Raw genomic sequence first — 24,126 nt, 5'->3', positions numbered from 1 at the left:
ATAAGTCATATTTGGCCAAAACCTTTAATCAAACATTAAATCTGTCAAATATTATCAAAGAAAACCTGAATCCTTTGTTCTTTAGGCCACCAGGACTTGACTACAACTACTCATTTTCTACTTCTTTATCGTCCACATGGGGACTCTTGGTCAAACCAGGATACGAGCCGGTGACCTCCTTCCTGTGAGGCAACAATGCTAGCCACCATGTGATGGGAGAAGCGCTTACTTTCATGACAATAACTCCCTTTACTTGCAAAATACTTTAAGAACAACATGTGCTTTCTGACTCATTTAGGAGAGCTGTAGGTGAGAAGACCACACAAACAAGACCGAGACCTGGACTCGTACAGAGCCCAGTCTCCCAAAAAAGTATACAGGGTTCTCACACCTTGGTTGAAATCAAATTCAAGGACTTTTTAACGACTTTCCAGGCACGATTCCCTCCAATTCAAGGACTGAGTGTGCTGACACAGATGGGAGGACGACTTGTACGAGCCCGTGATCCACTTTTATTGCTTTGTATCTTTGTCCTTGGGGTCTTGGTCAAAGTCAGTCTTTGTCATTTTCTTTGGTGACTTTTCATCATGTTGTCATTTGCTCTCTGTAACTCACTCATTGTTACTTCACTGAAGTATTAGTGTTTAGTGGCTCTGTGTCTGTCCGTTAGTGTCCACACTTGCCAATATGACCGACAGAGGCCTGTTGTGTGAATGGGGTGAAGTCTGCCGTCTCTGATTGCCTTGATCTGCATGGAATCTCCCCCAACAGTAGAGGGAGATAGTGGGCGTGTCCACAACAACTCTAGTAATTATGACTGCACGTTTGTTCTTGTGCCGAGTAAGAAGGGCACAACAAATATTAACTGTCAATAACCTATGTCAATTTATAATTTCTAGTGCCTTGAAAAACATTTTTCAAATTCAGCAACTTTCAAGGACCCGTGAGAACCCGGAGTACACTATCTCAGACCCTAGCAGTCTTGGTCTTATTCAGCCTTTTCTTGACCACAGAAACATCTCATTATCCAACTGAAGCACAACTTAGACAAACACAGAGGAAGAAGTGTCAAGAGAATGTGAGTTGTGTTATATGTAATGTTTTTTCTGGGCTCTAAATGTCCCAGTACACACCCTGAATGGAATTACAAATTGAGATGATTTTGTTTTCAGAGCCATTTCCTCCACAGAGCATCTGCACAACTCCCAACGCTAGCAACGAGACGAGAGAGGGGACAGAAAAAATACCTCTGCTTGATTGAAAAATTACAGTTTTATTCAAATTGTCTTGTGCCCGAGCCAAGACGAGTTTCAGGAGTAGGGCCGCCCAAAAAGATCCAAGCAAAAGAAAAAGTAAAACATTTCTTTTATTAAAACATAGACAAATTTTTTAGTGGTGATTTTCTCCCAGGAAAACTCATCCCAGGCCAAAGGTGCCTCTTCAGAATGACAGCTCAGCTCTGTAAGCCTTACATTACAGGGTCAACCTTTTTACTATTTGCAATAGCATCGAAGTAAGAAAACGAAAAATCTTTAAAATTTATAGAACATGTAAATTAACACTGCCAATAAATCATCAATTCACATTTGTTTTTTTAAACCTACAAAGAAATTACAAAAATGTAACTTTAAATTTGTCTTGAAAAGAGTATAAAATGTTTTGTCAGCAGGGAAACACAAGAAAACGTGGACAGAACCTAACATGGCGTGAGAGGTTTGTTTTTAAACAACTATGACTCCGTTAGCTGCGTCACACGGTTACACCCTGATTTTTTAAATCATTTTTTTTGTCCTTTAAACGCTCCATTATGTTGCTATTCCCACACATTAAGAACCGTTTTAATGTTAAGATTTTTCACTTTTGGGTCTGATTCTGAGTAACGATGTTGTTCCAGGGATCAGTCGGCAAGAAAAGAACTAATGCACAGACACAATACCAAAGATTGGAACACATGATTAAAAAAAAGAAAAGAAAAGTTTCCTGTCCCACAAAACTACAGGAAATGTAAAAGAGTGAAAAACAAAAAGAAATCAGCTGATTTTTTGGAGGCAGAGCTGCTCTGGAGAATTAAACATACAACAGAGTGAAGCCAACGAACACGAGCTAATAGGCTAATTTCAATGTTCAAGACAAAACTTTGGTCAAAACACAAACGATGTTCATGTCGTCGTCGTCAATGTCAGTGAAGTTTTCCTCCACTTGTTTGTTTGTTCATTCATTAAATAACTGATTTAACTCTTAAATTCTCATTCATGAACACGCTAGCTTAGCTAAAACAGCCATTTTAACATAGCTACACTGACGCTGTAGTTGTTTCTAAATGTCTGTCACTTTTTATGATTTAAAGATAACTCTCACCCTCATTAATGATTCATCTGGGCAGATCTGAGCTAAGAAAGCTAGCTTAGCTTGGCTAGTCAGGCTGCGTCCGAAATCCCTCCCCATTTACACGACACTCTGCCACATTTACTCGTCGCTAATTTTACAAGAGCTTTTACGAACAATCCAAGAAACCAATGTGTCGAGTTCGATATATGCAGCGATAAATCACAGTTACACTCACAACAGAGTGAAATACGGAGACGAGCGCGTGTAACAAACGACCAGCAGGGGGAGACACTTTGAACTCAGCGTCTCGAGACTTTTGTAACATCGACCATTTGACTTTTTTCTTTGGCTCCGCCCTCTGAGGTTTAACTCACTGAGACGTTTCTACCTCTGAGAATGTTAATCTGCAAAAGAAATGTAAAGAAAACGACGAGGTCATTGGCTGACACTGTCACACACACACGTCACACACACTGAGGGTGAAAATGAGTCACATTATGAACGTTTCACGTCTGATAAACATGGTAAAGCTGAGCGTAACCTTGAGTAGTTGTACAGTAAAGTAAGAGGCGGTGACAGGAAGTGTGGTTGCATTAAACACTGACACATAGTCCAGAGGATCACTCTCAGTGACTAAACCACTTCACCTTTCAAGTTATAAATAAGTTTGTCACCTTTTCTTTGCAGCGTTTTCCAACAGTTAAGTGAAAGTTGTCAAACTCACTGCACCTGAAAGAAAAAGTGTGTTTTCGGTGTTCTGCTGCCTTGTTTGCCAAGTGTGACAGTGTCAGTGAATAAGAATGAATGTTTTTAAAACGTCACTTTACAGTTAGAAAAGACTCTAACACTCACTTTAACTTCATTGTCACTGACAGCAAACCTGAACAGACTAAGTGTCGGTACCTCCTGCAACCTTAAAAAAAACCTTTGAGACGAGTGGAGGACGAGTGGAGGACACTTAACCGTGTTGACTAAAGAGTCCAGAGAGGAGAACTGTGGGTAAAAGTGGATCAAAGTGTTTTTAAAGCATCTGAAAGTCACGTGTAGGGAGGAGAGTCCAGAGATGACATGACTTACTGCATTTTGACCCAATCACATCAACCAGAACCAGAACACAACAATGTACATTTAAAATGGCGATGAGGAAACGGTTTCCTATTCGTGTGTGTGTGTGTGTGTGTGTGTACTTCTCCACTGCATAAAACGCCGACCCAACCTTTGACCCCAAAGATAAAAAAAGAAGTAAAAAACAAACCAAAAGCACCGAAACAAAAGATGAAAGTAAGTGCCATCGTGTTTGAAGGTGGAGAAGTTGATATGTCTGCACAATGAGATCCAGCTAAACAAAGAGCAACACTTTTTTTTTCATTGTTTTTCATTGTTTTTCATTTTGATGACAATGAGCATGGGTTTAAAGATCCAAAAAAAAAAAAAAAAAGCAAAGTAGCTTCCAAATGTGGTACATACACAGATCTGGAACTTTTTTTTGTTTTGTTTTTGTTTGAGTTTTCTTTTTTTTTTCTTTAAATGCTGCGTCCCTTCTGCATCTCTGTCAGAGTCTGCACAGGCGGAGACGGGCGCATCCATCCCTCCGCCTGCTTATGCGTCCATCCAACTGTTCATCCCTCTCGTCAGGACCTGCTGTGCCGGGGGGTTGCTTGCTTCCTGTTCCCGTTTCCTGCTTCCTGTCTGTCGGTGGGCGGGGCCATAGTTGTAAGCGTGAGCAGTACACAGGGCAGGCAGGGACAGTCATTTGGCTATGTACACATTCATGGTCGGTCCATGGCTTCCAACAAACAGCGGTGCTATTTCCGCAGGTCTAGTACACACACCTGAGAGAAAGAGAGACAAGACGACGATGATGATGACGATGATGACGATGATGACCTGACCTCAGAGTGTAAACCTAAACCATCCCGCTTCACACTTACAGATCCGTCTGACGCACTGGCTCCGACTTTGTCCCCCGCTGCGTTCCAGCAAACCTCGAAGATTCCCCCTGTCCCTCGGTAACTGTGCACTAAAGCGCCCGTCTGCAAACACCAGGCACAAAAGTCTTATTTATCTATATATTATCTATATATTTGAACAGGTCATAGGTCAGTTCCTGCTCCTACCTGTGTATTCCAGATGTGCACACATTTGTCAAAGGAGCCGCTGGCCAGATGCCGACCGTCGGGGCTGAACGCCACGCTGTACACGGGCTCCTGGTGTTTAGTGAGCGTGTGGATACAGATGCCGCGCTCCACGTCCCAGAGACGAACCGTGGAGTCAAACGATGCACTGTGGAAGCACCAGGAAAAACGTGGCTCATAAAAGTGCAGCAGGAACCACTGCAGCTGGCGGTGGAACGTACCATCTGTTCTATTTGCTCTTTTTTTGATGGACACACACCTGGCTAGCATGAGGTTAGCGCTGGGGTTGTTGGTTCCGGGGCCGGTGGGACTCCATTTAATGGTGTAGATTTCTTTACTGTGGGCCTGAAGGTCATGGACACACGAGTCCTGCTTCATACTCCAGATCTGGAAACACAGAAAACCACAAAGTTACACACCAGCGTCACACACGAGCGTCACACACAGCTCCACAAACTGTGAAGGGAACATTCACACCTTCTTCCTCTGGACAAACATGAAATGACTATAGTAAACATGTACAGTACACGTCAGTACTTCAGTACTTCAGTACTGAAGTACTTCATACAGCAGCTCGTTTCTTTCTGCCACTCAACAAAAAGCTCACTCGAGTGTACGATATGTTGCTGCTGTGGTGGTGAAAGTTAACGAAAGATTTCAAACGCCAAAGTCAAAAAAATCACACATTTGAACTTGCTGAAGGAGGCGACAGTGGAACCACAACTCTATGGACTTTGGTAAAAGGGAGTGAGCACTTTACAAAATAGCACAACTCCAGTATTCTGTTCTAACATGAGCATGTTCTTAAGATGGCGTGAATGTCATGTCCCCGGTCATGTCCCCGGTCATGTCCCCAGTCATGTCCCCGGTCATGTCCCCGGTCATGTCCCCAGTCATGTCCCCGGTCATGTCCCCAGTCATGTCCCCTGTCATGTCCCCGGTCATGTCCCCAGTCATGTCCCCGGTCATGTCCCCTGTCATGTCCCCTGTCATGTCCCCGGTCATGTCCCCGGTCATGTCCCCAGTCATGTCCCCTGTCATGTCCCCGGTCATGTCCCCGGTCATGTCCCCGGTCATGTCCCCGGTCATGTCCCCGGTCATGTCCCCGGTCATGTCCCCAGTCACCTGCATGTAAAACCACCATAAACACATCATCACCTTCTTCACAGTCCAGCACGGTCAGATAATAACAATTATTTCAACGTCTGGTTCTCACCTTGAGTGTCATGTCGTCTGAGCAGGAGGCCAGCAGGTTCCCTGTGGGATCCCACTTGATTGCATTTACTTCATTCTGCAGAGACACAAGTTAAATGTCTCAAACATTCTTAGTTTGGATCCAACTGTGAAAATGTCCTTTTTTAACATTGAATCTGTCTCACCGTGTGTCCCTGGAATGTTTTGATGGGTCTGTCCTGACCCAGTTTACAGACGTGGATGCACATGTCTGTACTGCAGGACGCAAACGTGTTGTTGCTTTGCCAGTCCACGTCGAGAGCTGGAGCTGTGGGACGTGAACAGAGGGACGAGGACGAGGACGAGGAGGGGAAGAGACGGTGAGACATTAGAGCTCAAGGAAAACTGGGAAACTCTTGAGTGACATGAAGAGCAGGGAAGATGCTCTGATACCTGAATGAAAGGGGAACTGTTGTTTGGCTTCTCCTGTATGGGCGTCCCATATGATTGTTGTCTGAGAAAACAGGTGCCGAGTTAGAGGTGACAGCGACTCAAAGATTCACATGGTAACAGTTGGACTGAGGTCAAATCACAGCTTTACCTTGTCTACTCCTGCACTGAGGATAAAGTTGCCTTTTTTATTCCACTTCAGGGCAAAGATGGGACCTTTGTGTTGGCCCAGTGTACTGGCCAGGTTACCTGTGGGGGGGAGGAGCAAAGACTGTGAACATGAGCTTTCTTTAGTGTGATTATCAGAGTTATTGACACAAAGTCAACACATGCCCCAGGAAATGGATAAAAACATGGCTGCCAGATTTTAACCACTTCACTTAGGGCACACACAGGGCAATAAAAGAATGAAGTCCACATTTTGTGTCATTCTACAAACCTGCCACCAGATGGCAGCATTGTTTAAAGATTCAACCAGCCATGTGGCGCACATACCAGAGCAGAGCCACCACATTTACATTTACATTTACATTTGATATTTTCCTATAATGAAGGACTTTTTTCTCACCGTCCTTCGTCCATATTCTGGCAAATCCGTCGTAGGAGCCCGTCGCTAACAGCGTGCCCTCGCTCTGTCACAGACAAGAGAGAGAGAGAGAGAGAGAGTGAAGCCAGGTGAGTGTGACACCATGAATCCACTGACAAATCCACTCCCATGTCATTTCCAGATCCATGTCGGGTGTTTTTTCCAGTCTGAATGAAAGGACGCTGGCTGTGATTCAGCAGGTTTTATGAGCCGGGCCTGTGTTTTCCATCAGTGTGGATGATTTCCAGGACGTTTCCAGGACGTGTTTTTTGTTGCCTCTGCTCTTGGCTCAGTTTACAGCCCACTGGCTGAACTGAGGGGAAAATTCCACAGGCCGATATCATCACATGTTATGTTCAGGGCTCAGTGGGAGTGGCTCAGTGGGAGTTCCTGTGTGGTGCTGTATCTGCAGTATGTTAATGTACACACTGCTGAACATTTTCTCGGCCCTGGAAATCAAAAAGTGTGAAGTGCGTTCATGTGCTTACATTCCAGTCTAGCGAGGTGACATCTTTGTTGCTGGGGACGTCCTGTCCTCCCTCTCGTATGCAGTGTCTCAGGACCAGCTGTGTGGAGCTGCTCGTGCTGTTCTCACTCAGGTTCCAGATGCGGGCCGTCGAATCGCCAGACCTGAGACGGACAGAGGACACATGAGGGACACGTGACTGTATTATCAGGACATCTACGGCTGGGATGTCAGTTATTCTGGTCAACATTTAGCATCATTGCTGACCAATAAATGGTCACAGTAATCTGACGACTGACGCAAAAATGACCAGGGATGTCGTGGTTGTGCCAGTACAGTATCAGTATCATGTGAAGTACATGCAATACATTGTTTTAAGTTGTGTTTATTCAAACTACTACGAATAATAATAATAATAATAATAACAACATTCTAAAACTATTGATTCTGCCATTTTAATGTTGATTGTGTCAATATGTGTTTGATTCACACACACACACACACACACAGTTGTTTATGTCATCAGTGACAGACACTAACTCTCACAGCTGGTTACAGATGTTCATTTTAAGACAGTGTTACTTGTAAGTTGAAGCCTGCTGCACTACGTCTCTGATGGTCATAAACAGCAGCTCACACCACAGGAACAGTACCACGCAACATTTTAGTGGTTTTGAAAGTGACTTTTTTTTCTGCATTGGTGAAGCAGGGGCAGTTTCTGTGAGGCAGGGGCAGTTTCTGTGAGGCAGGGGCAGTTTCTGTGAGGCAGGGGCAGTTTCTGTGAGGCAGGGGCAGTTTCTGTGAGGCAGGCAGGGGCAGTTTCTGTGGACTCACCCTGATGCCAGCAGGTCACTGACTGGGTTCCAGGCACAGATGAAGACCTCAGACTCGTGGCCCCGTAGGACCATGGCCTTGTTCTGAGGGATCTCCACATCTCCGTCCACCTCCATCAGGTCTGCGTGGTTATCTGAGCACACAGAGATTCACGAGTCAGAGCGTCACAGAAAACAGTCGTGAAAAGTCCTGTGACCGACTTCTCTAAAGTGAAGTAACTTCAACGTAAATCTGTGGCTGTAACTCACTTGCTAAGGCGTGGGGTCCGTTCTCCTCCCCGTTGGCAGTATTCTCTCCGTTCTTGGCATTGCCGGTGATGCTGCCTCCAGTGGCTGAAGCCGGTGCTGAAGCGGCAGCCTGCTGCTGGGCCATTTTGTCCCGGTAAGCCTGTTGCCTCGTCTGAACCACGTCCGGCATCACCGCGTCGATTAGAGACAAAGACTCGATGGGCCGTCCGTCAAATAACGTCCCATCCTGGAGGGTGGGAGCAGAAAAGTCCGAATCAGACGGGGGAAACAGGAAGAGGAAAGAAGGGGAGTAGTTTGTGTCCCACCTCATTGATGCTGACTTCTGCCTCGACGTACTGCAGGCCCTTCTGGATGATGCTGATGAGAGCAGCAGGGGGAACCAGAGCACCATTGATGTTGGACTGGCTGATGTGACTCTCTATACCAAACGTGAATGCTGAGTGGGAGAATCCTGGGGAGGAGAGGGACGATGAGAGCGATGATACACTACTATCATTTATATTGTATTTATTTAACACAACATGACTCATTCAAGACATGCGACCAGTACTTCTGATACTTTGAAGGCTATAAGAGCGTAAGATAGAAGCAGAGGTCGACTGTAGCTAAATAATCATGTCCGACAGGGCATTTTTACAACCCTGGCTTGTGGGTGCACTGCCTCTTCCTGTCATGTGGAGACACAGGTCACCACAGCATGGCTGCTCCATGGACACTAGGGGCAACCAAGCTCAAAATATGGGTCAGTGGCTAGATTTGCTCATTTAAGCACTCGTCATTAACCAATTTGTACCCAAAGCCTTATTTGTTCTGGGTATGACTACTTCCTGTCAAAAAATGTACGGCAGGTTGAGGATTTTAATACTACATTCTTAGTTGTTATATATAATTAATCAAAACATTTATTTTTATTCAAAAAAAAAAGATGACGTTTATAAATTTAGTTTAATTAGTTATTATTATTGCTATGTGTATATATACATATATATACATATATACGTGTGTGTGTGTGTGTGTGTATATATATATATATATATGTGTGTGTGTGCGTGTGTGATGTTTTATAAAATAATTTTTTGGATTAGTTCATTGTATAAAATAAAATAGACGTTTTTACGTCATAAAACATTAGCAGTGACAGGAAGTCATCAACATATCAGGTTTCCAGTGCACAGTGGGTAATGACAAATGCCATTTTAGCTGAGCGTATATATGTGATTTTCTCCTGATGATAAATCATAAAAGTGTAAACACTCCATGAAACAAGACAATGCAGACTCAAATATCCAGCACATCCACAGTGTGTTGAGTGCAGCGGAGTGTTCAGTGAACTCTGTAAATTTCATTACTTCTGCAAACACACATGCAGTCCATTAACCAACACACTGTTGATGATGCGTTTGGGGGATGTTTTAATTTCGGAACTTCTCCAAATATACAGCCCTTAACTAATCAGGCAGTCATTTGATCAAAGACTATGACATTTCTTTTATTTATGATGTTGTTTTTTTTCTCTTGGTGAGTGCGGAGGAGGCTATCAGCTGATTAATCGATTATTGGCTTTTTCATTCTTCATGCATCAACTTTCAAGTGCAGTGATGAATAAAGCCAGCGGGTGGCAGCACAGGTCAAGTGACATGTTGCAGCCACATCTCTAGCAAACGTCCATTGCCATGTTGTTAAGGGGTTAATAAAACAGCAGTTTAAGTCAATTCTGTGCAGGATATGAGCATTATTCAAAATGACTGTTGCTTGCTCAGACCACTATGAAAAAAGTACATCATGATGAGAAATGTAGAACCTGGACTCAGAGCAGTCCTCCATCATGTCACTGACACAAAGCTTTTATTTGTATTTGGTTTATATGTAAATCAGCTCTACTACTTGCTTGATGAACATTAGCCATCTGTAGCTTTTCTCATATATTATGCAACAGACAGATCTGACATGAGGGAAGAGTGAGGCAGAGTGATTCACAGCCAAAACACCACCATTGTTCCAACATGCAAGAGTGAAGCTGAGCCTTCAGGCAGCTCCTCTGCACAGATTTGCCACTTTGATTTACAGAGGAGCTCAACTCAGTCTGATAAAGGTTATTGTCAGTACACTCAAGTATTTTCTTACATCCTTATTATTATTATTATTATTATTATGTATTAGAGATGTTGTGACTGTGAAACCAGCTTCCAAAGTATATGTACAAAGCAATCCAATAACAACACAGTGTCAGTATCAAACATGAAAAAGTGGTACCGTGCGTCCCTTATTATTATTTAAATGAATCATCAGAGGACAGTGACAGAGCAGCAGTATATTATCAGTACAACACATTCCGAGGTGAATGAGGATACCTGACTCCTGTAGGTATCTGTAGACCAGGAAGTTGACCTCATCACTGCTAATGCTCATCTTTACTCCTGTTACACCATGAGGTCAGCACACACACACCTAACCTGAAAAACAGACAGAGAGATAGATTCATTAACGATGAGTTAATAAGAGAAAGCTGTGTTGACACAGAATTAGGGCAGCAACTAATTAATACTTTCATGATGGTTTCATCTGTTAATTATGCTCTCATTTAATCAATTTCTTGTTCAGTCCATAAAATGTCAGAAAATTGTGAATAATGACAGTCAGTGTTTCCCAAACTTTAGAACAAAGATGTCCTTAATTGTCTTGTTTTGTCCACAAACCAGTTATTCAGTTTACTGTCATCGAGGAGCAAAGAAAGCAGACAATATTGACATTTAAGAAGCAGAAAAATCACAGAAACTGGTTTTAATTCATTTGATAATCGATAAATAATCGATTTGAGTCATCGTTTCAGCCCTAATCTAATGCAATGAATGGCTGTAAATCTCTTATAATAAACTAACTGACTGCTGACCCTGTGACATCAGCTGGTTTTTGTTGTTGTTTAGACTGACTGATGTAACTGCTGCTGCTTGACTGACGCTCTGGGATTATTTACCATATATATTCTACAAGTGATGCCAACAGCGTCTGGAATAAGCAGCAACACGTTCACGTTCATCCTTCCATCACTGTCTGAGCCAGGAGGTCACACACAGTCAGTAGCAGCAGAAATGTTAGCTTTGCTAAACGTTAGATTAAACAACTCGATTGATCGATTACTAAAAGACTCGTCAACGATCTTGATGTAAACGAAGCAGTCAAACTGCCTCACTTCAATATTGTTGCATTTGTACATTTTCATCCCTAAAGATCACAGAAATAGTTTTTACCTCATTAGTTACCTTTAAATATGAGTCACTTTGAGTCACAAACAAATATCCAGAGTGAAATCACTACATGACTCTCTCTGCATTTCTCCAGTCACATTAACAAGCAGCACACAGGAAGTGATTTGTTTAATGTCAGGACAGACCGCCAGAGAGAACAGCCGCCGTGGCTTTCGTGGGTTTGCTTGAAAGGACGCAGCGTACACCAAAACTAAAAAGAGGCAGAATAATGACGACATCAGCAACAACAGAATGACAAAAAGGTTACACATACACAAGCTTTGAAGAGGGGACAACGTCCACGTCCCCCACAGCTCAAGGTGTATTATTGCTTCATAAAGGCACAGCAGTACAGTACATACCAATGTGGATGCAGCTAATACACATCCTCGCTGCACATAATGTAAATATGAATTCTTGTTATAGGAACCTTTACACATAACTTTTGTGGCACACATTTGCACACAGCTGCCCAACGTCTGTATCTGACCCTCACCTTGAACACCACATGGTGAGATCCATTATCGGAGCAGGCAGAAACGTGGTTCCTGAGATATAACTTTGTTTTTCTCACTTTCCATACACTGGAAAATGTCTTTTTATAATGAATGATTTAGTCTGAAAATATCAAGTCCAACATTCACCAAATGATTAATAAAGCATCAAGACTGTGAAGCGTCATCTCGCGTGACGTTGGCTCCGTTTGTGATTTTTGTGAAGTCCACCAGCCTCAGAGCTCATTTCCCAGGAGAAAAATCAGCCCTATCAGCCTGGAGCTCAGTGTCTGCAGCACCATCTCCCAGGAGGAGAAGCTTGCTGTGCGTTTATTGGCTTATAAGTGGATGAAATAGTGTCTCCTGGCTACTGTGAGCACTGAGTTGCTTTTAATTTCCTAGGGTGTTCGGATTTTCATTGTCTGGCGAAAGGAAACATTAAGCACGACCTGTGGCCTCAACGCTGACAGGAAGAGATAAGGAAGGGAGGAGGCGTTTGTCACTGTGATAATAGCGTCTTATACACTTTCCACAGGTGATTAGAAGAGACAACCAGTTGTGATTAATCTTTAATATCAACCTGAGAGGGAAGAGGTTACTACAAAGTGAACAGGATACGATGCAGTGTGAAGTCAGAGAGGGCCAGAGTGGCTGCTCATGTCTTCTCACCAATCCACAACAATAGATTGCATCACCTTCACAAGAGAATACAGCTTTGATGGGAGAGCTGTTCAGGGATCTGCGACGACGACAATGACGACACCTGCATGAAGAAGACATTGTGTTTTTCTTAAAGATGAATGATGGTTCTGAGACAGAGTCAGACCTGATCACCAGAAGCACAACAAACTAGAATGACCAACTCGGTTTGCTTGGACAATTTTAATCCAAGCTCATATGTGCATGTTGACTTCAGGGTGAACTGGTTTGACCTAAATCTGGTTAATAGTACCGGGGGAAAAAAGAGCTGCTGGATGTCGTCCATTATTGTCTGTTGTGTTCGTTGTCACACTGGTACAACTATGTGCTACGTATCTCGCTGATAAGCCCTCAGGCACGGCCCACACCCCGTCTACCAAGTAAAGGTACTGTTCTCAGTTGAAACAAAAGCCTGATCCAAGCTTTACCAAACTGAACCATAACATGATGGAAAACTGGGTCTGAGACTGCCTCTCTGTTTTTATATCCAAACCATATGCAGTTTATACACATACAGAACACTGTATACTGTGTACCTGATGTCTGCATGACTTGTTTTCCCCTAACTGCAGCCATGCAATGTAAAACAGTGTAAAACCTATAGATATAAAATACAAAGTTCAGCCAATAGGACAGAAGCCAACCTAAATCACAATTTCAAAATAGGCTATTTGTCCTGGTAAGAGCAGGGTGTTGTGTGCACAGCTGCCTGGTAACACACAAACAGAATGAAGAAGAAAAAAAGACACAGATGGCATAATCAATCTGTTGGGTGTAAATTAATGTTCTCAATGTTGAAAATGTTAAGGCTTAGAGGTTTGGGCTTATTCTTCACAAATAAAAAAGATTTTAGTTATTAAAGAGAATTGGGAGACCCGTGTCGAATTCAAGGTAACAATGTGAACAATACCAAACCCAGATTGAATTAACAGGAATTTAACATTCAAAACAAGGTTTTGTAAGGCCACGGTGATCTCGACATTTGATCATTCAAATCAAAACACTAATCGGCAAAACCAAGTGAACATTTGGATCCATATTTGAAAAGATTTTCAGACACTCTTAAGATTCACAAGGCAAAAAAAGATGTGTGACCTTGAACTTCATCTAATCCTCTCATCAGGTCAAATTTTAAAGTTTGCCCTCACGACTTCTATGCGATGGTGCGTTGACATTCAGACTCAGTCCACAGCTGACATACAAACCACCAGCACTGAAGTAACTTAATCACAATTACAAGTGCTCGCAGCAGCGTTTGTAATTGTGATTAAGTTACGTGGCCCGGTGCTAACTGGCAACCGTCTGTCATGCCGACATGAGCCATTACTCCCGACCCTGGCACTGCAGACATACTGTAGTCTAAATGAAGCCTATTATTAAATCATACACAGCTGTCGAGCAGCTTTCACGTCCAATTGACTTACATAGAGCAAACATTCCAGCTGCCTGCTTACTTAAAACACACCACACCTCTGTACTTGATGGCGAGTGTGTGTGAGTGTGTGTGTGAGTGTGTGTGTGAGTGTGTGTGAGTGTGTGTGAGTGTGTGTGAGTGTGTGTGAGTGAGTGTGTGTTTATGGCCTCAATGTCTGACAGTTTAACTGAGTCTGAGAATAAGTTGATTGCCGATTAATTAAAAAGAGACTGGACTGTCTGTGATACTCGCACCATAGTATCGGCGGTCACATCTCTACTGAGACTGAGCGAGCAGAATAACAAGCACCTGTACACAGTGAAGCAAACCTGGCTGTGATGTGGATTTTAATGTGCCAGATTCTGGATAAATAATCAGTGGATAATACGACCAGAAATGACTATTTTTAACACTTTACGACTTCAGTGGCATAGTAAATATTGTTGACTCTGGAGCAACATTTACACAATATGGCGGCCAAGTCACACCGAAAAGTAAGATATGCAACAGCAATATTCATGTCAATATTAAAAAGATGCCAAATTTAACAATTTTTTTTATCAGTGATTGCAAAACAAGACGGCAGCAATTCTGAGGGTCACGAAATGCATCTGATAGTCACGCAGCATTAGGGTCGGGTCGTCAGTGGAGTTGTTTATTTCACACAACTAAGTGTTTGAGACGACATACTTACAGTAAATGTGTGCTAGTAGCAGAATGCTAAGAGATTATTATCCATAAATACTATGAACCACTATCCCACCCATGTGATACAAATTTCATAATCTGGCAATTTCTTCTGCGTTAGTCCATGTGGTCTGCTTTCATCACATCGATCTGCTTGAATCCACGTACACCTCCAGTGCGAGTCTGCTGTGTATGCTCCACGTAGCACACGTCTCAGTCCAGTTAGTGGCACAATCTTGTTTTGGTCCAAAGAGACAACGAAAAAGACGTGGAAACCATGGAAACTTTCTTGTGGTTATATAATACTTAGATAGTACATACATGTTTACAGTATACATATATATATATATATATATATATATACACACATATACACACACACACATATATATACACACATATATACACACACACACACATATACACACATATACACACACACACACACACATATATATATACACATATATACACACATATACACACATACACACACACACACACACATATATATATGATGAATATATTATACTCTTAAATATTACTATTGGTTATTTAATTCCAATGAACCTGAGTAACAACTTCCACTCTCCATGTTTATGACATGCTTGAATGACAATAAAGTGAACCTGCAGGAATGACTTGCTGACCTGAATAAAAGACTTGATGTTTTGCTTGGCTGAAGTAAAGCAGCAGACTGTTGAGTCACCGATCACTGAGACCCTCGGCTTAAATACCATCTGACAGCAGCAGCAGGGCCTGGGGACAACCTTGAGTTTGTAAACAGGCAGTTGTAATTCAAGCCTTTGCCTCCCCCCTGCAGTGGCGCTGTGGAGCTGTGGAGCCACAAGCTGCAGCCTGGATCCTCTGTGTTGACAGTGTGGGAGAGGAGAGGGAGGGAGTGGGTGTGGGAGGAGAAGGGAATCTCTGTCTAAGCTATTCATCCGTCCTCTTGCTCAGTCTCTCTCTCTCTCTCTCTAGTTGGCCACAGACTGCTGCAAGTGGCTAACAGTCTCCTACTGTAAATCTTATATGAAGTCACAGCTCAATGAGGGAGGGAGGGATGGAGGGAGGGCGAGAGTTGAGTGGGGACAGACCTACAAAGATGATCAGTCAACACCAAGAGAAAATCAGGACGCGGCAGCCTTGACGCACAGACCCAAATGTTTCCCAAACATGCTGGTTACTAAGAAACAGTGTGTGTGTGTGTGTAAATAAGTTTATTGATGAGTTAACGTACAAGTTGAGATCACTGACTTCTCTTCAACGGTCACATTCACAACATGCAGGTGTTTGTGTTGTGTTAACCTAGCATCATGCACGAATGCTACATCCACATTAGCATGGATTCTATTTTCTGAAATCTCATGAGGTCGTTCTAATGTTTCTCATGTTTCTCATGTTTTCAATATTATCAGTGTTGTGCTGCGGGTATATATTTTTGCTCGAGGTCCCAATGTTTCTCAGCTTTATATTTAATAAGGCATCACTGTTAACTGCAGCTGCTTTACATTAATTATAATACAGATACAGAGTTCAGAGCTGTAAATCTAATCAGTTTCAGAATTAATTTGTTCCAGTGTCTCTCAACAGCAGCCGCACATAAGCAGCGATAATCGCATGAAGATTGCATTTAGATTGACTCCTCTTTTCATCTATGGATTTATGAAGTCTCCGCTGCGTATGCTCCCTGTAGCACACTTTTCAGTCCACTCAGTGGAACACTATTGTTTTTGTCAAAAGACACAACTCAGCTGTCAAATGGTGCTTTTCCATTAGCGACAGTACCTGGTACTTATTTAGTAATCTGCTGCTCTTGTGAGGTTCCAAGCGTGCTGAGCCAATACTAAATGTGAGGTGAACAGACTGCCCGCATGAGGGCCAGCATGAGGGCCAGCATGAGCGTGACGTCCGACACAATATTTATATTGAACAATGCAGAACTGTAGATCAGTTCAAATGGCTTCAAAATCCTGAAGACATACACTAACCCCAACATTAAGCAACACGTCACAGCCCCTTGCGTGGTATTTCAATTAAGTGAGAGGGAGATGTCAGACGGAGTGTTTGCTCCGGTCATGCAGGAAGTACTGAGCGATTCTGTGAATACATCTTTTTAATTAACTGACTCTAATGATTCAGTAACACCAAACATCCATTAATCCATTAATCAAGAAAATAATACATTTTTTGAAAATAAGGGTTACTTGCAGCCTTTAAAGTGTCTATCCATAATATTGTGCCAATATTGTGACTGTATGTTCTGTATGAAAGCTTAAAAACAACATTAGAAAGCTGCTGACTTTAATTAAACAGTTTGAGCACTTTACTTGGTTAACGTTACAGTCTGACAACTTTGCATCAGAAACCATCATGATCATGTTTGATAATATCCACAGTTTAGGTGCCATGTTGTTGAAGGCCTTCTTGCACATACTGTACGTGAACTAGGGCCATGCTGTGATGTCTACTGCTCTCCTTCTCCTCATTTCAAGCAGGACCTGACAGTTTGGGTCTATTTTCAGACTGGAGCAGAACACACAGAGGCAGTGGGGGGATGGAACGATTCAAGCTAAAGTGAGATTTTGCATTGTCTCACACTATTACATGTGTCTAAAAAAAGGATTCTCACTTCAACAGTTGCAGTGAGAAAAAAGCCAGGGATGGATTACTGAAATAATCCAAGGTCAGGGATGTAGTAATGGTTTAGATAATGTAATTCCAGAAATAAATGAATTGTGTTATTAGTTCATAGTTTATTAGCTTTTAAGACCCAAACTTCAAATCTGAACTCCTACACACAACATGAATCAAACTTTTCACGAGGTTAAATACAAAGCCGATCCCTCAGTAAGGTACGGTCAGGCTCCACACACGACAGTCAGCTGATTGGACAACAGAAAAAGGGCACTTCTTGGGGTTGGTGTAAATATCCCATGGAAGTCGAGGCATAAATATTAAGTGACAGCAATGGAAGCTCCAGTATGGTCGGAAATTCAGCCTTGCGGTTGTTAAAGGAGCAATGCAGCGCAATCTGAACGTGCCCCGTCAGTGACAGATGGTGGCCCGACAGCCCTCGCCCTCCTCACCGGGCAGTTAAACCTGCTGTGGACACATAGAGTCCACCTGGGAGCAGCAAGTCACAGGGGGCCACTGAATAAGCAGCGGTTATCTCACAGCGAGCTGCAGTGATGGCTCAGATTAGAAGACGTTGTGTAAGAGAGACAGAATCCAAGTCACTTTAAGAATCTTTTAAGAAGGTCAAGTCTGATGCACTTTACAGGAGAAAAACAGGATCATGGCCTGATCTGCAGATCTGTAGTGCACATGCACAACAAAGGTATACTGGTTTTGATATGATGTTCACCATTGAAGAGATACTACATATCTTAAAACTACAATTTAAAGGTCCAGAATGTTAGAAGATTGCAACATACTATCAATACTCATCCCAACTTATTTCCCAAACACATCCGAAAACTGTAGTCCACTCCACTCTTTCACTCTTCTTCTTTGTTGGGTTATGGATTATCCATTCGGACTGCTGAAGCAACTAATTGTCGACTGATTATCAAGCAAAATGCTCTACTGTAGCTCTGCTGCTGTCTCATTCTTGGGGGCCATTTGGAATCAACAACCTAGAGTCTCTTGGTGCTAATTGCTAAGCTAATATATAAATGACAAAAGGAAAAAAAGAGTTCTTTCACTTAGCTCATAAGAGGGCACTTCTTGAATTGGATAACAGTTAATGCATTATTTTATTTTTTTATCAACATTTCTTGAAAAAAGTTTTAGTAGTGATGAGCATAAAGACATTTAACCTTAATTTAGTGTGTAAGAGTCAAGTCTTTTTTTTAAATTTCTTCTGTAAACACATATCGGTTCCAAATATCTGTTATCGGCCAACCCCTAGTAAAGACATGGTCCTCAACTTATATACCAAAGAAAGCCTTTTTGTCAGGCGACAAAAACAGAATGATTTTATTTAGAAGTAATTATACTAACATACTTATGGGTAATATATTACATTTCTGCCAATAAACCCTCCTAAATTTTCAACAGTGGACCTTTATAGTTTTTGATGTCACCAAGATTAACTCTGTCTGGTGATACACATTATTTGTACACCTCTGCACACCAAAGAGACACTAATCCTGGTATTTGTTGTTGTTGTTGTTGTTGACGACTGGTATTATTGCAGTTATCTGTTAATCCATGTACAGACGCTTTAACTACATGTAAGAATGAGGTGAGCCAGTGACTGAGCAACAGGATGAGCCAATTTATTGACAGCTGGGGTTAGATGGAAGCAAAGCTGCAGTCTTGAGTTAAATCAAGATGTGGTGAACTCCATTACCCCATGGAAACACCCCATGACCTTTGAGCAACACACTTCTTTAAAAAAGAGAAGAACACAAAGAAAGAGTTGCTGTACAGGGTTTTTTTTGTATTAGAATTAGGAATAGTACCAAAATAACCAACCCGCCACCATTGCATTTATAAGCATCCTGCCCTTGGAGTATCAGAGTGAAATGGTACGGTAAAGGTCAGGTACAGTGGAGGTAACTAGCTCCACTCACAACAGCGAGCTGATGGCGACAGAAAAGTGTAACTCTCTTACGAACAGTGTAAATATCCCATGGAAGTCACGGCTATTTTAAGTAGCACTCTACCACAGAAGAAGACAAAGAAGATGTCAGCTTTAGGGTTAGATATCGTACAGGTTTCTTATGACACTGGTGCTTTAAAAAGATACTTTTAAAACTGTGCTTCTACTTCAATTGTCAAGTACAGTGCAAATTTGAACTTCAAACTGGAAAACAGCCTTTATTAACATCTCAAACATACTGAATAACTAAAAATTCACACAACAAACACAGATAATAAATTTAAAAAACTGGAGAGAATTGCAATAATTCTATTCTATTAATAAATGACAGTTTTCTTGTACATTTGTGATGGGGGACCTGAGCAGCAGTTGAGCATAATCATACAAATCACGTCCTCTTGTGTCTCTTTGTATCTAGTTACTACAGGTGGAAACAGCTGGAGTAAAAAGTACACAATGAGTGCATGAGGTGTCTTTTCCTTACAGGCAGAAAGACAAAAGCATGTGCATAATTGAACCATTTCTCTGGCCAAAGTCTTCAACATGCAGCTCACATTTGGTGCACAACCCTATTCTGCATCAAATATATATTTCTCTATTTGTGCTAGCGACCTTATTTATCACCCAGGTCTTTTCTGTATTTAACAATCAGCAGATAAAACACAAGGGTTTAAACATTGGGTGAAACAGGGACAAGGCCTCTGAAGGATCTGTGGACTTCTTCTCTGACTCTGAAATATCTGTGGTGTATTCAGAGACTGGAGAGGCCCAACATATGAGCTCATTTCTAGTCCAAATGCTGCACTGAATCAACACTGTGTGCTGAATCACTTTAAAACAAAGACTACTTTCTTCTCTGGTTTCATTCAGCAGCCTTGTGGGAACGACACACTGTTCCTTTACGAACATACAAAAACACATCCTGAGTATGAAGCCATGTTTTCTTGAGAGTCATCGCAATTTTAGGGGGAAATCTGATCCACTGCCAACGTCTCCTAAAACCAGCAGCGTGTGAATCAGGATCTTTCATCTCACTCCCCGGGTCATGAAAGACATTTTACACTTAATGCGCAATCTCAAGAGTTCAGAGTGAAATTAGAGTCAGTGATAGCGGGTGAAAGGTTCCTGCAGGGCACAAACAAACTGGGTGTGTTGTTTGTTTTTAACCCGCAACCTTAAAAGCTCTGATCCAGAGTCAGTAATTGCTCGGCAACAGAGCAAGCGGAGCTGCATGCCATCCGCAAAAACAACACAATAAAAATCACAACAACAACAGCAGACATTTATGAGACCAATATGCTCTCTCTGACATCACTGTTCATTTTCACCAAATAAAAAGTTCCATCTGGTGAACATTAACATTACAACAGAAAACTCTTTCCTGTGCTGTGTGAAACAACAACAAGAATAACTTCTTGTTCTTCTGGTTCTTGGTTTTATTGCTCATTACTCTCATTACCTGACCTGTTATGCACGGGGCTACGGTAGCTCAGTGGAAGAGCGAGTTGTCTTTTAACTCGAGGATTCTGGGTTCGATTGCTGGCGCTGTTCCTCCTGACAGCTGTGAATGTGTATGAAAGATGAGTGATAGAAAATGCACTGCACATAGATGCGCTATATGAAGGTGTGAGTGGATGGGTGAATTAGTCACCACTCGTGTTTTTTATTTATAGAAGAGTTATATTTATTGCCACGATTTTTTCCGTGCAGTTGTGAAGTGTAACTACTTCCTACTAACAATAAATATAATCATTTTAATTCAATAAACTAGGAAAATGAAAAATTGCAATTGTACACCATTTTTATTGTTTAGCGTTAAGTTCATGCAAGGAGTCTCTGTGTCTCTTTAGTTTTTCGCTGCACAGTATAGGTCAATTTAAACGCTCTGTTACACAACAAAGATGCCACAAAACATGTGTTTGTCTAAGTATAAGTAATACAATTAGGTAAAATAAAGTGTATTTTATTGTCTACGAATAAGTACTGAAACAAAGGCTATTATAAGGATGACTACTATACAAAAATCAAGTTTATAATGACCCAGTTTTCATTACTTTATTAACAATTTTATTCATTGTTAATTAACAGTGCTGCATCCCTTATTTATTTCGAGTATTTCTAACATACAGCACTCTAAAGTAGGATGGATTAAATACTGACAGCCCCTAAATCAAAATGTATGCCAATATATCATATTGTTACCCATATATCGGGATATGTATCGAGCCCTTATTTGGGTAGGTTCAAATGTGTGACAGAACATCATTACGGTGCTCTTCAGAACAGAAACACACTACAAAATATCAAATAATCAGGAAAGTGACAGTTAAAGCCCGTCTCACACAAGAGGATAATTGGCCAGATTTAGCGTTTTTCAGCACAAAACACACACAACAGCTATTAACTGACAACTCCGACAGTCCGTGTCCATGTGTGTTTATATTCTGAAGTCACGTTGACTCGTGCAAGTTTCTGTGAGATCCCAAATCCCAACCTGGCATCTCCTCCCTGAAGTTACAACATTCATTGTGGATTTGGATTGTCAGATTTGAAAACCCTCTAATGTGGGGAAGGTATTAGGTATTAAAATGCAAAAATGATGAATCATATGATTTTTCTTTTTGCCATGTTGTGCATTTCTACTGGCTGGTGTAGAAACGAGAATCATGCATGAGTGCTTGAAGGTTATTTATGTAAACGACACACAGACACCACATGACTAAGCACTGCAGTGCAGAATATTTCAGCATGAATGAAATAATAAAAGCCAATCTGAGGGCTGTAAAGTGAGGAAAACAAAGCTGTCCAGTGACGCTGGCTTGACATTAACACAACCCTCTGCCAAAAAGGGCGACAGTGGCGGTTGTAGCTGTCACAGCGAAGCATTGTGTTTCACCCAGAGAATAAAACCAACGTCAGTGAGTCAGGCACAATGTCCTTGGGTTTCCAAACGTAAACAAACAAAGAGCATCACCAAGGAGACATGACAGATTCCACAAGTCCAAACCCACATTCAACATCATAGCATGCTGCGGGACAAAGTTCACACAGGAAGTCTGCAGAAGTCTGAAACAGTGCAAAACAGGAAGAGAGAGCACAGTTCTTCCACTGGAAATCAAACCAGAGAGAAAAGAAACTTCACATCCAATATGTTTGTTCTCCTCTGTAAAATAAGACAGAGGAGCAGGATGATGGGGGGGGGGGGGTTGCAGAGGGCACCAGGGTTTACAGGACGTGAGGAGAAGCAGTGCCAACAACAATGCTGTTCTGTGTTACAGAGCATGTCAATCAAACAAAGACATTCTTAAATTGTTATTTTTCTCCCATTGAATTCAGACTTATTTGATTCATGTAAGGAAATAAGATAATTGGTCAACCAATTCATTGTTTAAGCTGATTACGTGGCTCCAACTACTTCAGCAGCATCAAAGGACCCTGGCTCTGATAATGACTGAAGGCGACCCATCATGAGGAGACAAAGAACACCTCTCTAAATGGAGGCTTCACAGCTACGGCTGCTACAAAGTAGTGGCACATTCAGCACATATTTTGGATCAATAGCTATATTTTCTCATTTAAAGGTACATTTTGCTGAAAATGTGGGTGAATGTGGTTACTTTTCCTCATTAATTAATAAGACAATTAACTGTTTAAAGATAAAAAAAAAAAACTATGCAGACCGCTGCTGGATCCATGACAGATCAAACACATGAGACTAGTGGAGTCCTCAGTATGTTGAGCTTAGAGATGCATTCAGTAAACCTCGTAAATTCCATTACTTCTGCAAACACATGCAGTTCCCTAACTAAATGCTGAGAAAATGTTGTCACTTCTATCATTCACATTACATGTTTCAGTGGTTCTGTTCAATATTGTAACAATATTGTCATTGCAAACTGTCTGACTAGAAAATCATAACGCTGACTGATATTTTTTTTTTCTTTCTGATTTTGTTTCCCCTCAGTAGTGTGGAGTAGGACGATATCAGCCATTAAACTGGACATTGGCTTTTAAAAAGTAATAACTAGAAAACCTCTGGAGAATTGTTGAAATGTCAACACACCATATGTGAGCTTTTTATTAAATCTTTTGACTGAACAAAACATCTGTATACATCAACTTTACCTTGGGGAAATTAAATGAGCATTTTTTTATATTATTACAAAATAAATAAATAAATGATCAAATGAAACGGGTTAATTAATCAGGATGTATCTGTGTGTACAAACAAAAACAGGATCTTCTTTTGTCCTACCCAGAGACGCACTTATTTTAAAAAGACAGATGAGAAATCTGAAATACTGCTTTTCCCTTTGATTTTAAGAAGGTTTTCTGATCGTGTTCAGTACCACCTATGATGAAAGGAGGCAGGCAGAAGTATTTGACTGTAGGTCACTTACCACAGTATGTATGTATGCACCACCACTGTGTTCAGTCAGGGCCGTGTACCATGGGCTCACAACCTGAAACAAAACAACAGATCAGAAGAAGAATTGGATGAGAAAATGGAAAAATGAAAAAAATCAAAGGTCATATCATTTGACACAGAAAACTACTTTTAACTGAAGACAGGTTTCTCACAGTTTTTTGAGTATACAAGATATGCCAACGGACTCCAAAGGGACCTACAGATTTATTCATGATAGTAAACACTGAATTATTAATCACTGCATAGAACTTTATGTAACAGTAGACTTCCTTGTTTATACAGGTCATGAACAGGGCTTTGCTCTTAATTAAAATTCATTTCTGAGCTGT

The 24,126-nt window shown here is 41.5% G+C and overlaps 1 protein-coding gene across 1 annotated transcript in view; it reads right to left on the bottom strand.

Moving 5' to 3' along the window:
- Positions 1-1,253: 1,253 nt before the first annotated feature.
- The window catches only part of tbl1xr1a (TBL1X/Y related 1a), a 42,478-nt gene continuing 19,605 nt past the window's right edge, over positions 1,254-24,126 (bottom strand). The window contains exons 2-16 of the mRNA XM_058637491.1: positions 23,769-23,831; positions 10,572-10,673; positions 8,526-8,671; positions 8,221-8,446; positions 7,973-8,105; positions 7,161-7,302; positions 6,655-6,718; positions 6,238-6,335; positions 6,090-6,150; positions 5,843-5,964; positions 5,680-5,754; positions 4,723-4,850; positions 4,446-4,611; positions 4,260-4,361; positions 1,254-4,160 (exon numbers count right to left, since the gene is read on the bottom strand). Coding sequence (XP_058493474.1) covers positions 4,134-4,160; positions 4,260-4,361; positions 4,446-4,611; positions 4,723-4,850; positions 5,680-5,754; positions 5,843-5,964; positions 6,090-6,150; positions 6,238-6,335; positions 6,655-6,718; positions 7,161-7,302; positions 7,973-8,105; positions 8,221-8,446; positions 8,526-8,671; positions 10,572-10,629 — 1,548 coding nt within the window. The 5' untranslated portion in view covers positions 10,630-10,673; positions 23,769-23,831 and the 3' untranslated portion in view covers positions 1,254-4,133. The remainder of the gene's footprint in view (positions 4,161-4,259; positions 4,362-4,445; positions 4,612-4,722; positions 4,851-5,679; positions 5,755-5,842; positions 5,965-6,089; positions 6,151-6,237; positions 6,336-6,654; positions 6,719-7,160; positions 7,303-7,972; positions 8,106-8,220; positions 8,447-8,525; positions 8,672-10,571; positions 10,674-23,768; positions 23,832-24,126) is intronic.

This window comes from Solea solea, chromosome 9, assembly GCF_958295425.1.
Source record: "Solea solea chromosome 9, fSolSol10.1, whole genome shotgun sequence".
NCBI classification, from domain to species: Eukaryota; Metazoa; Chordata; class Actinopteri; order Pleuronectiformes; family Soleidae; genus Solea; species Solea solea.
This window is presented reverse-complemented; position numbering and strand designations above follow the sequence as displayed.